This window comes from Conger conger, chromosome 6 (genome assembly GCF_963514075.1).
Source record: "Conger conger chromosome 6, fConCon1.1, whole genome shotgun sequence".
NCBI classification, from domain to species: domain Eukaryota; kingdom Metazoa; phylum Chordata; class Actinopteri; order Anguilliformes; family Congridae; genus Conger; species Conger conger.
In genome coordinates this window covers 27,654,643-27,667,971 of record NC_083765.1, presented here as the reverse complement: position 1 = coordinate 27,667,971, position 13,329 = coordinate 27,654,643, and the positions used below count along the sequence as shown (strand labels likewise).

General features: G+C 42.5%; 2 protein-coding genes across 2 annotated transcripts in view; one reads left to right on the top strand and one right to left on the bottom strand.

Moving 5' to 3' along the window:
* Positions 1–8,726, bottom strand: part of LOC133131523 (uncharacterized) — a 70,816-nt gene extending 62,090 nt beyond the window's left edge. The window contains exon 1 of the mRNA XM_061246902.1: positions 8,669–8,726. Within this exon, the coding sequence (XP_061102886.1) occupies positions 8,669–8,726 (58 nt within the window). The remainder of the gene's footprint in view (positions 1–8,668) is intronic.
* Positions 1–13,329, top strand: part of tenm3 (teneurin transmembrane protein 3) — a 252,324-nt gene that overhangs the window by 38,827 nt on the left and 200,168 nt on the right. The gene's annotated exons all lie outside the window — the stretch shown is intronic.

The following is a 13,329-nucleotide window of genomic DNA, read 5'->3' as shown; positions in this document are numbered from 1 at the left end:
TAATTTAGACTAGTTGACCTAACATTGTTTGCATTGTCATTTTGTCACAAAGCAATTATAAAACTATCCCAGCGTGTTTTAGTTTCATTATATTCATATCATATGTCACAGATTTTATACAGTGCAATCCATTAGTATTTGGACACTGAAGCTATTTCTGTTGTTTTGTATGTGTGTGGGTGAGATTCTGTGTGTGTGTGGGTATGTGTGCATGCATGCTTGTGTGTGTGTGTGCATTTGTGTATGCATGCATGTGTGTCTATGCGTGTGTGCGTGCATGTGTGTGTGTGTGTGCATGCATGTGTGTGTGCGTGTGTGTGTGTGTGCAGGCATGTGTGTCTGCATGTGTGTGTGCATGCACATGTGTGTGTGCCTGTATATGCGTGCATGTGTGTGTGCATGTGTGTGTGTGCATGTGCGTGTGTGTGTGCTTGCGTGCGTGCGTGTGTGTGTGTGTATGTGCGTGTGTGTGTATCTGCGTGCGTGTGTGTGTGTTTGTGTGTGTGTGTATGTGTGTGTGTGTTTGTGTGTGTGTGTGTGTGTGTGTGTGTTTGTGTCTGTGCATGCGTGTGTGCATGTTTGTGCGTGTGTGGGTGTGTGTGTGTGTATGTGTGTGTGTTTGTGTCTGTGCGTGCGTGTTTGTGAGTGTGTATGTATGTGTGTATATGTGTGTATGTGTGTGTGTGTGTTTGTGTCTGTGTGTGCCTGTGCGTGTTTGTGCGTGTGTGGGTGTGTGTGGGCGCGCGTGTGTGTGTGTGTGTGTGTGTGTGTGTGTGTGTATGTGTATGTGTGTGTGGGCATGTATGAGTCCTTCCCTGCTGACTCCCAGGCCTGGCATAGGCCCAGGCTTTGGCTGAGGAGAGGCCTCAATGTCCTCCTCATTATCACCACTGCCATTCCTTCTCCACATGGATCACCTCACTGGGCTTCCCTGGACATCATTTTACTGACAGAAGCCCCCAAATGGCTATACAATCTTATAACCTTTTCAAAAATGATAGTGCATGAAGGTCATGTGCTATTTGTTTGTTTACCAAACACTGAAACATCTCCCTAATCCCTGTTCTCCCTCTCCTCCTCTCTCTCTTGACCCCCCTCTCTATCTCTCTTTCTCTTTCTCTCACTCTCTGCATGGGTGACAGAATCCAGTCCTGAAGGGCTGCAGTGTCTGCTGATTTCAGTGTGTTTAAATGTTAGTGATTCATTTAAGTTGTTGATTGGCTAAATAATCCCCACACACTGTTTTCAAAGCCTTAATTGGCTGATTTAAAGGAATCCACTGCAGACTGCAGACACTTTGGTGAGTCCAATGTATTGGCTTTTATGTCTGGTCATTCAGATGTTATGTTTAAATTCCAGGACTATGGATTCAATTCCAGTTGTTGTACTACTGGTCATGTGAAAACATATTTAGTGTGACTATAATTTCAGGATTCTACTTTGTCCAGGGGCAGAATTGGCTCTACATAATCATGATGGCTGTTTGTTTTCTTTTAATTGTTCCTAGTTGTAGCCAGCTTGTTGGCATGAGTTGAAAATACGGAAATCATTGGTCTCAAGGGAAGGATATTTTCGTCACATTGAGAGGTCACCGAAATTGACATTTTAAATTAATCGGATTAGGAAAGAAAAAAGTCTGAAAACATGCCCCTATTGTGCACAATCCCCAAGCCATTTTAATTGTTTTTCGTCTAAATATAGCATAAAGTCTATCAGTCTGTTCTACTGCTTTAACTTGATTGCACAAAGCTGTACTCCACTGATTAATATGTCAGCATACAGTTAAATGTCACTGTGTATTCAAATCTTTGTCTAAACTCACAAGACTTCAGCTCAGTGATGTATTAAAAATGTAATTAATTACAGCATTTTTACAGATCTCACTGACTTTTGTCAATTCAAATATCAAAATATAATTTTGTATGAAGGTAAGAGCTGTCCTGTTGTATGAAACAAAGGCTCATCATTTACCTTCCTCTGTTGTGCATTACCACAAACATACAAACAGCTGAAGAAAAGTTAAAAGGAAATTATGGAGTCATTGCCATTAAAAATGTGCAAGAAAAATACTTTAAAATGGCTTAAAGTGCCGATTTTTACAAGCTGTCTATTATTATTCAACCAAGGCCTTTCTGTTCCCTGGATTTTATTGACTCACTGAACCAGCTGGCCCTTTGGCAAATGATTCGCAAAGGAGAGGAGAAAATTGTGTAGAAAATTGGATATTTTGACAGGCGAGGTCGGGGGGGGTGAGTGGAGGGTGGTCATGTCAACAGCCATCCAGTTTGAAGTGAAAAAATCTTCAGTTGACCAGTATGGCCTGTTCAAGTGACACTGGAGTAGAATGGTGAATGTCTGGGAAGAAACTGGTCTGGTTACAGGTGAAAAGTGGGCGAGACGGCAGGTTACACCTCTCTTGAAAAAATAACGGACTCTATGATTCAGGGAAGTCTCTGTGTATCAGAGAGAGCAGGAGAGCCTAACATGGCTGCTAAGTTCAAAGCATAGACCCAGCTCCAAAACCCAAAACTGCCTCTAAGATTTAAGAAACATGGCTATTTATGTCATGTCTTCGAATGGAAACCTTGGAGAAAGAGTTTAGTTGGACACACCGAGCCCGCATATTGTCTCTGGCCACTTCTGAATGCTCAGGTTTTGTAACCAGTCCAAAAAGCTTTTCCTCTGTTTTATGCTGTCATGCAGGCTAGTATCCTGGGCATATAATTCTCACATTCTAACAGATTGTTTTGCAGAAGAGGGCAGAAGGCTCTCAGAGTTGGTCCTGTTTGTTGCGGCTACCTCCCTATGTGGTGTCTGCTGGAAAGAGGGGACGTATGGGGGAGACTGGATCTCATTCAAATGACCCCCTTCCCCCATCCAGGTGTTTGTCCACCCCCTGAGATGTGGCTTTGGAGCTATGTGGCTACATTACCCCAGCACCGGGGAAACCGGGCTAATTCAGCTCCTCATGGGACAGACCCCATGACCTGTCTGTCCTGAGGAATGCACACTAACCATCAGGACACTTCCTCTCAGTCTCCTCCAGGCAGTGGGTCGCATTGCAAACGTGGATCAAATTATTTCCCCTTTGCTTCTGATGTGTGGTCAAGAGCTCTGCAGATCAGAAAGAGTTTCTGATGGAGTTATTGCCCTATGCTGCTGATCATCAGTTATTACAAAAAAATTTTTTAAATCTAAATAATCAGGTTTGTATATGAAACTGTGAAAAAAGACACATTGTGGCTTCAATGATTGGTGTTCCAGTAGGCCTGAAATATTGTCAATAACCTTTCAGAACGCATCATCACAATGCATTTCATGATGCAGCATGACGTAGAGCAACACATCTCAGCACATAATCACAGACTGTGGTTTAGGGCTCTAAGTGCCAGAGGTATTGAAAGGTGATATTTATAGTCTGGACCCTTCATTCTCCACAGTCCCTTTGGCCACAAGGTGAGACCTCGTTCAGTGGAACCTGGCCACCCTGGGGAAAAGTCATTCAGTTGTCAAGAAAAAGAGACCAGAAGTAAAGACAAGTATGTTTTTGTGAGTAAAATGCATTATTATTGTTCAGATTTGTTCAGAACTAGATGCATCAAGATACTGTTTGAAGGTATATTTGAGAATTTTAGCTTATAAATTGTCCTCCCAACATCTCAGAAAAGATTGAGGATCAGTTAGGAATTTTTGTTCATGAAGGATAAGGTTACGATATGGATGGAGGAATTATGATCTTAGACCCCCACTATTCTGGAGGGGTTTTATAGCTATTTCCAATTTTTAGTTATTTCAGGCTTTGTCACATAAACTTCTCATACCGTAGCTAATGATACCACAGCAAATATGGGTAATGTTTGCTAGTGACATCATACATTTTAACATTTGGTGTTAAGCTGTCAAAAGGTCATGTCATTTTGGGTGAATCACAGGAGTCCCAGCGGATCATGGGCATTTCGGTTCTTTAGTGGAGTCACTGAGTCATTGGGTTTATGGGGTGTTATGGGGTTATTGGGGCCATGGCAGGTTATTGAAGTCAGAGGAGGTTAAAGAACTCGCTGTGTGTTATGGGAGAAGTAATGGATTATGTGAGTCACAATGCATTATTGGAGAAGTAGTGGCTTATGGGAGAACCAGTCAATTGTAGGTTATGGGATTCATATTGGGTTATGGGAGTCACTGTGGATTATAGGAGGAGTAGTGGATTATGGGAGAAATAAATTGTTGGTTATGGGATCATATCGGGTGACGGGACTCATGATGGATTGTGGGAAACGCAGTTGGTTGCAGGTTACATGGAGGGCAAAATGGGCATCTGCCACACAGATTGGCCAGTTGAAATTTACACTTCGAGGAGGAACAGCTTGCAGTACAATGACTGGGTTCCTATGAGTTGGCTGCAGAGTTCAGAGCCTTGGTCTTGCTGTCGCAACAGACGTGAAGCACATAGCATTGTTGAAAAGTACGATTCAGAACTGTTCAAATCAATAAAATACCCCAAATTGTTTATATCAAGTCATTGTGGTAGGGCCACGCAGTCTTTATGTATTTGCGTGGGTGTCTTCAGCAGACTTTACATTCAGAAGCAGCGCTGCTGGGTGCAATGGGGAATCTAACTTTTCTATAAAGGAAGCAGCCGGGGGAGGCCCATTGCTGAATAACTCGATTAAAACGCTGCTTGTGTTGCGCTGGTCGGCTGCTCCCCAGTGCACAGTCTGCATTATCGGGGATAGGGGGAAGAGGGTATTTCAGTGCCTTCACCTATCTGCTAGATGTAAGAGTATTACCCTTCAGGGGCTGCAGCATCAAAATCACTTTCAGCCAATGAGCTTGTTTTGACAAACCATCACAGGCAGCCCCCCCATGCAGAATGATTTAGGAGCTCTGCTAGTGTGGGGATACTAACCGTCCAGAGAGACACATGGAGTCTTTTTTCATTATTTTTGTCTTTTTGTTGAAGCTGTACTGAAATTGGCTTGATTCCTCGCAAATTCTTAAAAACATCCAAATTCACTCCTCCAGAGACTGTTGTGTCCAGTTTCTATTCTTTAGCTGACGGAGAGCTGTTGGAGCTGGCTTTGGCTCAGCGACTGAAGATAAATTTAGAATTGTTTTATTTTTACAGCCTTTAGATGTGATTTCACTTGATCATGGTAGAACAAAGTAATGTTGTTCAGGGGAAGCCTCGTGGAGTCAAAGTCATGCATCCCTTTTATGAAAAAGACATGCATCATAATGCAAAATAAAAAATATTTATTCTTGGATAAAATCGAGGATACGCCTGACCATGTCAGTTTTCCAAAAACGTTGAATAAATGAGAAGATAACCGTGTTTCCTGCTAAAGAAGACATGCAACTCGCTGGGCTGAATACAGCACGATACCCACAATAGTTGTGTAGTGTAGTTTTTGCCCTGCTGCTGAGAGACTGGCACCCTAATGCGTGTGATTTTAACACAATTTAAAGTGCCACTGTCCTCCTTGGCAAGGCTCCAATTTCAGACAGTCCTTTCATTGAAATAATTTTGAGGAGATGTTGTGCAGCTGAGTAGCCATGTTGTTGATTTGATGATAGCGTTGTTTGTTTTCTCCTGAAAGAATTTTGGGAACGTCGCCTCTGTGGTGGCCCTATTTTTGTACATCGCTCTCCAGAGAAAAGCCTGCAAGGCACAGGAGAGTAAAGCGCCGACCTTGGAAACTCCATTTATGATGTAAACAGAGAAGATATTTTTCTTTTTTTTTGGCAGAACTGATTCTTTCTTGTTAGCCTTCAATCATCCGCATTTGTAATACGTTCTGGGCTGGACTCGGAAATCTTCAGAGGGGTAACGACAGGTGATTTAGTACAGAGCTGGAGGCTGTTGTAGGGCTAACATGCCCTGAGCCATTTCTCCCATCAACCCCCAAGTGCAGCCCTGAATGCACCCATTGGCTAGACTGTTGTTTTGCGCACAGATTGTTCATACTGCACATGGAACATGACACATTTGATTAACGTTGAAGAAGTGCACGTGCTTCTTTTGGTGGGGTGCACTGACTGCCTTGACTGCTACTGCACATGATCCTGGACATTCAGAATTACGCACAATATTTTAGTGAGACAAAGTTTAGTCCAGTGTTAAACAAATTGTGTAAATGACAAGGAGATAATGGTTGGCATTTCCACTTTTACCATTATACCAAGTTAAATTTACTGTGTGTTGAATTTCACAGAATACTTTGTAAGGAAAAACAATGAAACGGAAGAATTTGTGGGAATGTACAGTACAGTGAGGGGCTCATAGATGCTGGTTGTTCTGTTGGTTTTCCTAGTTGGCTTCTCACAAGGGAACATGAGAAAGTCCACACAGAGTGTGCTGTGTGTTTCCTGCAATGGGCTTTTCTGAAACACCACCCCTAGCCCTGCCATCTTCTCCGCATTAGAGAATCGTGTCCTTTCTTAATGTGGACACATGTAACATGCCCAAAATAAATCAACTGACTGACTGTCTTAACTACAGGCACATTGTCCTCTCCATTCAATGCTAGGTGCCCTGGTAAATAGATTGGAGTGAAATAAATGACAGAATTGCCATAGTTTGATGCAGTCATTACACCTGCAGGAATATCTAGGCTCGTGGGGGGAGGAGGGAGGGGGGGCAGGAAGCAGATCTAAACACTATATCCAGCTCTGTGTCATGTTGGGAGAGTGGTAAATGAATAGCTGGGTCCAGTAGTTTTAAATGTGTATTGTCAGTTTGAGAATTTCTTCTAAAGGTGTTTAAATACAGTGTATGTCAGCACCGTTGGATGCATCTGCTTCATTTACATTCTTTTTCATTTGTCGTGCAATCCAGAAAGAAAAATCCAGAAATAAATTATATTAAATGGAGGCAAGAGGACATTGTGTTCCTGCATTTCCAGTGTTTTGATTACTGCTAGTGCTAGTACATGACTAACCATGTCTGCCTAAATTTTATTTCCTGTTATTATATAGATTGATTTACCTCAGTCTATATTTGCTTTATGAAATGCATCGGATGTATTAAGAAGTATATTTTTCTTCTTTCTTTTATTTTTTGCTTATTACTTTTTCTAGCTGTTGTTTGCCTTGTTGGTCATTTAGTGTTGGTTGATTGCACAAGCTCCCTGTACCAACACCCTAATCAGATCCTGCAACTCTTTGTAAATATTTCCCTTAGTGCAATACACACACTTTGTAATAATGAGGTCTATTTTACATACAGTGTTGCTAAGGACAAGAAGCTATAGGGTACAGTTGTCTGTTGTTCAATTACATTTGAAAAGATCAGCCTTCCAGTGGAACAGATTGTCCTCTCCGACTCAGCTTCACCAGAATCATTGTGCAACCCTTTTTCCATGCCAGCCTAGTTATCATCTCTACAATAGAGGGATCAAAAGGAACCCAACTCCTGTATCAAACCCAGGAGCCGTAAACATTTCTGTGTAGGCAATTGTGACGATTATCCCCAAATTTTGGGATGTTATGAATTTTTCAACTTTTACTTGAGAATATCGCAGTGGGAGACATACACGTGTTTGGGTATGGTACATATTTAAAGCCTCGTATCCTCTTTCCTTCTCACTCTCATATGGACCAGGCAGCCTTGTCACAGAGAACTGAAATATGATTTCCTCTATGTATGTGTAGCCTATGACAGCTTGTCATGCAGCTGGACAATAGACACAGGTAGAGGTGGATTCTACAGCCTAGGTAGGCCTTGGTCATTCTGTAACCTGGTACCTCTTACTGTAACCTGGTCACTTAGCCAGCTAACTAGATATTGTACACTCACACTGCACTATACTGCATGTGCTATAAATTATATGCTAACCTTTTTGTTATCTGGCTGGTTATGTTATATTATCAAACAATATGTTTTCTAGAGCAGTGTTCCTTTAATCCTAGCTAACTAACTTCAGTGGAGGGAGGACAGCAGGATACTGTCACTGCTGTTATTGAAAAAATATATCGCACACATTTTCCAGTCAAACTGCACATTTCAATGACTGGCACTGTAATTTCACACAATTTCAAATTACAGAGCAGTATATTTTAAAATGTATGGCTTCAAATGTGAATTTATCTATATAGGATCTTGTCTTTGAAAACATATGGGTTAAAATTTAGCGATGTAGAGTTTTGACAGACAGTAAAACTTGTGTTCCTATTGTATGACCACATATTCCATGTGACTGCATATTTTAATGCCTGTAAACATGACCCCTCTGAGCAGAGTATCTTCAGTCAACAAAGACACATAAGTTGCCCTGTTTAAAATATCCTGGCAATTGTAACCACATTGTGAAATAATTATATACATATGAATACCTTACATTTTCGCACGTTTGTCAGACAGCTTAAAAACGAGGCCACATCCATACATTAAGCCCCATTAAGCCTTCTTGCGCGTTGTGGACCCACCTCTCCTGTCAGATTCCTGTGGTCAAACTGGAATATCATTTTCTCAGTCTTAATAATGTTCCGGGATTCTCTGTGGGAGGATTAAATAGGGAAACGGTGTGTTGGTAATAGTGTGCTGTTTTCCTATTACGCGGGCCCTCTCTACTTCTCAGAGCGATTTATTTTGACCTTGAAGCCTGAACATTTGAGCGCTGACATTTTTTTCTTCCTTAAATCGCACACATAACTGCATAAAAAGCCTTACCGGCCGTGCAGGCTGTGGAGGCCGTGCGCTGGGTGTTGTGGCCTTGAATTACGCGCATGAGCCCGTGTAATTAGCCTGGAAGAACTTACGCCTTCAGGGGCCCCCCGGATGGTCCAGTTCAGATGGTTTTTTTTGTTCAGGTAACACACCATCGATGCTGAGCGTTTCATTAGTATTTGCGTGTGTTTAATCATTGCAAGATTTTAGCCATAACCTGCTGTGGTTTGCCCAGGTATTCAGAGCTTTACCTTCAAATGACTGTCTGCCAAGAGTGTGGAGGTGTGTGGGTGTGTGTGTGTATGTGCATGTGTGGGTTTGTGTGTTTGGTGTGTGTGTGTGTGTCAGGCAACTCTGTGACTATGAAAGTTGTGTTCAGACCTTTGGTATGCAGATGTATTCTGTGCTCTTGAAATGTGCTTACCACTGGGATACTTGTGGACACTTTCTGGTTTTGATGTATTGCCACCGGGACGGCTAACGCTACGTGTTGTGGTAAGTAAAGGAGAGTAAATAAATAACGGGGGTTTGTTATTGGCAGATCAGCGGAAGGCTTTGTGTCTGAAGCAGAGCCGGGGTGACCTACCCGCTGGGCCCCTCTTCTCTGAGCAGTGGGACCAGGGCACATACTGTACTGTACATATACCACACTGTTCTGCACTTTACCTTTTACCTTCTACTCTAATACACACACATACTGTGCTCTACACGAGCTCTGTACCAAACTCCTATCCTGCATATCCTAATACACACTCACTATACATGTGCAGAAATACTTATTACCTTCCACTGTACATTCTGATACGCACACACACACACACACGCAAATTCCTCTGCATAGTTGTGTATAATATGCTGTAGGCACTCCATACACTACAATATGTTAATATACAGTACTCATGTGCAGATGGGCATGGGCCTCTTCAGCGTTACTGTATCCTACTGTATTTTACATGCGGTCAGAATATGATACATGGGTATTACAGGCAGACTAAGTTAAGAGGTTTTATGGGGAAATAAAGGGATTTTTAGCCATCGTGTTTTCCCCTGACCCACAGAAATGTGTCCCTTTTCGCATACTGGACTTGGAGTCAGAGTATGAATTGAGGTTAGTAGAGGTCAGATGGCTGAGTCTTAAGTGCTGTGGCACGTCATTAATTGTCCATGAAACAGTTACTTGGCCAAGCCAGGATTTCTGTTGATTGCAGAGAGAGGATGTAATGTGTCTTCACAGCTCACATAGCAATTAAGTGTGGGAAAGAAACACAAAAGTTATGAATCATTTTTTTACATATATTTTTGCAAGTCTAAAAAAAATATTCACAGGGGGAGGGTATGTCTCCTTCTTTGAAGTGCAATTTTCATAAATTTCCTCTGGGTACCATCTCAAAACTTATGATTATCCAGAATATCTCAAACCTTATGACTGCTTTAAAAATCTGTGACGCTAAACTGACAGAACTGACACCAAAATTTTGAATGCAAAGATCATGAAGCACAACATAAAATTCTTTAAAATAGTCCCATGTCTCTAGCACTAAATGTGCCAAATTGTTTTCATTGTTTAAGCTTGAGATGTAAAAAAACCAGGAAATAGTTTTCTGTTTTTAGCAGAATAAAAATATATTTGATATTGCATTGCTGGATGTATATTTATTAATAAGCAGTCATTTACCTTATTACTTTTCCTGAAACTGCAATGAGAACATTTTCCTTTTTCTTCAATTATTTTACAAATTTCTGTGAAATTGACAGATAGGAAAATGTAAATAGTAAAATGGGAAAAATAATTCATAATGATATGTACATAACCAGCACCATGTGTCAGATATGACTGAAATGCCAGGATATCATAACTGGGAATCCATTATTATATAATACAAAAAACTGAGCCCAGAGAACAGTGCTTTTTCTGCTTGAGATTCATTTTTGTCTTTCAATAATTTTCTACTTTTTAATTTTTTAGTAAGAAGTACAATGTACCAACCCAATGCAGAAGATTAAATATAATTGGAATTCAAAAATAAAATGTAATCTTTTTTACAATAATAATGAGATTAGGATTCTGAATTCTGAGTGTTATACTGTGCATGTCTTACTGTTTTAAAATACTGTGTTTATATTGTATCAGAATGTTGTTTTCTATGAGCAGTTTTGTGTGAGGCAGCCCTTGAGTTAGACCTGACTGACGCTTGGGTGGTAGAGCATAGCTCTGAGAAGCAAGAGCTCTGCTAACACCATGCCCAGGGGCAGCAGCTGAAAATTAGCCGTTTGGCTAATGCTGCCACATTTACAGTAATGTTGATTAATGTGCACTGTGCCTGTAAAAAAAATAATAACATAAAAAATTAAATAAAATGTTACACTGCTCAGGACAAGTGGCATGCTAGTGAAATACTACAGATTAAAAATGTAACAAATGTTCTTTAGTTTTTTTTTTATTAAGAAACCAAATGCAATTTAATAGCTGGCCACATGTGAAAGATATGTGGTGCTTGGAAGAGGATTCGTTTGAGAGAGCTGGCTCCATAGCTCGTTTGATTTATTTATTTAGTTATTTATTTAGTTGGTTATTTATTTGCAGGCAAGCTCCTGCTGGTGGCGGGAGGCTCTCAGCTCCTTGCTGCCCCCTCCTGTTGGGGCCGTGTGGTGCAGTTTCACACAGACGCCCCCCCACCCCCACCCGAGGGCAGCAGCCGTAGGCACGCCACTCTGTGGAACCACGACGTCTGCATTTACTTTCCTGTCAACACATAGCTAATGAGGGGGATTCCTTCAACCTTCTCAAACCCGCCCCCCCCCCCACCCTACTTTTTTTTGTAAAAAGGTACTGTCTGATGGAGCTGGATGTGCCTTCTTCAATGCCCCCACCCCCACCCCTCACAACCTGAGGGACAATAAAACATTTTTACTCAGAGACTCGGAGCATGGGACATGCCACCAGAGGGTGGGTGAAAAATTCTAATAAAATCCCCCTTGTGAGAGGCTCTATAAATAGCAGCCAGGGTCCTTTGGGCTGGGTCCCTCGCAGCTGGGGAGAGTTGGGTTATAATACAGCACTCTCCTGTGATTTGGCAACCCTTAAAAATATTTTTCTATTTTTATAAAGGTGTCAGTTTCCACATTTTGGACTTTTCTGCTCTGAAGTTTTCTTTTCACCGTGTAGTGGGCGTAGCTTTTCGTAATTCTCAAAAATAGTTTCATTACCATTCAAATCCATTTAAAAAGTGGTGACTTTCCGCGATTGAACATGCGGGCACACACGTACACACACACACTGCTCCATCGTCACACCCCAGGCCTGAACCACACAGCCCTTCCAGTGCGACGCGGAGTCAACGCTTCCATCTCAGCGGGTAGAGAAGGATCCCGGGGCCTGCTCTGAGGGAACGACACGTCCGCGTATCTTTCCGGAAGGAAAGAGAGTTATGATCCGTGTGTCCTGTGTGGCTGGCGACGTGCAGCCGTGACCTACATTTCTCTGCGTGAGAGACTGACAGTCGAAGAATAACGGGACTGAAACACCCCGCGCGGGACTCGCCGCCCTGCCGTCCGGACGGTTTGATCAACGCGTTGCGTTCTCTCCCCGCGTCTCGCCAGCCGCGCGGTCCGATTAGACATTCCCTTTCATGTGCGGCGCTCTGACGCGGCCGCCGCGCGTCTGTAATTAAGACGGCGTAAGGACGCGGGGAGAGGAAGTAAATACGTAGACGCCCGTGGGATCCTTTACCGTATCGCTCCCATTTCACCCGCTCCCCTACACCCTTCCTCATACTGTAATATCTCAGATCAGATATGCCACTTACCAAAAATAGGTCTTTGAGGAGCTCTTTTCTGTTTGCTACTTCCCCATAGCAACAAATCCAAGCAGTGCACGGTGTTATAATATTCACCAAGAAAGCCCCGCTCCATTGTGAGGCACCCTGCCTCTCTCAGTCTCACATAAACCGTATCATTTTCCCCAGCCGCGCAACACCACAGCATTTCAGCATTATACTCCTTTCCACCTGTTTTTAATGTACATATTTTAACGCGTTAAATATTTAATACATGCTCAGATTTGGGATTCTCCACAGCATTCTTTCGTAAATGAGAAAACGGTGTACGTACTGCACCGTATTAATGTTTACACAGCAGTCTGAGACTAAACAAGAATTTTTAATTTTTGCAGTGAGTCACGTCTCTTGTATGTCTTGGCCTGTTAGCTGTGAGCGAGTGTAAGCGGTGGGTGTCGATTCTGACAGGAGTAATTCCGTCGGTCTGCAGGAGGATAAATATACATTTTCTACTTATGAAATGTTAACAGCTGCCAGGGGTTCAGGGGATGAGATATTTAATTTAAAGGCTCAGAACGAGTTTGTTTTTTTGAAAGCACGTTTCCTTTTCTCCCTGCTTTTGTCCTCCTCCGCTGAGAGCGTGTCGTAGCGTATCTCTCCAGTTTCTCTTAATGGACTGCGACCGCATTTCCAAAATGTGAACGTCGGGGCCTCGGTGTTTAACCTTGTTGGAGCGGATCCTGCATTGTGTGGGGGGGGGGGAGAGGGGGTCTCCTCTGTCAGACCCTCACGGCATAAAGAGCAGCCACCCCCTCCTTCCCTCCCTCCCCCCCTTTCTGCCTTTCTCGTTCCACCAGGGTACCATCTGCTTTTGAAAAAAAGAGAGCG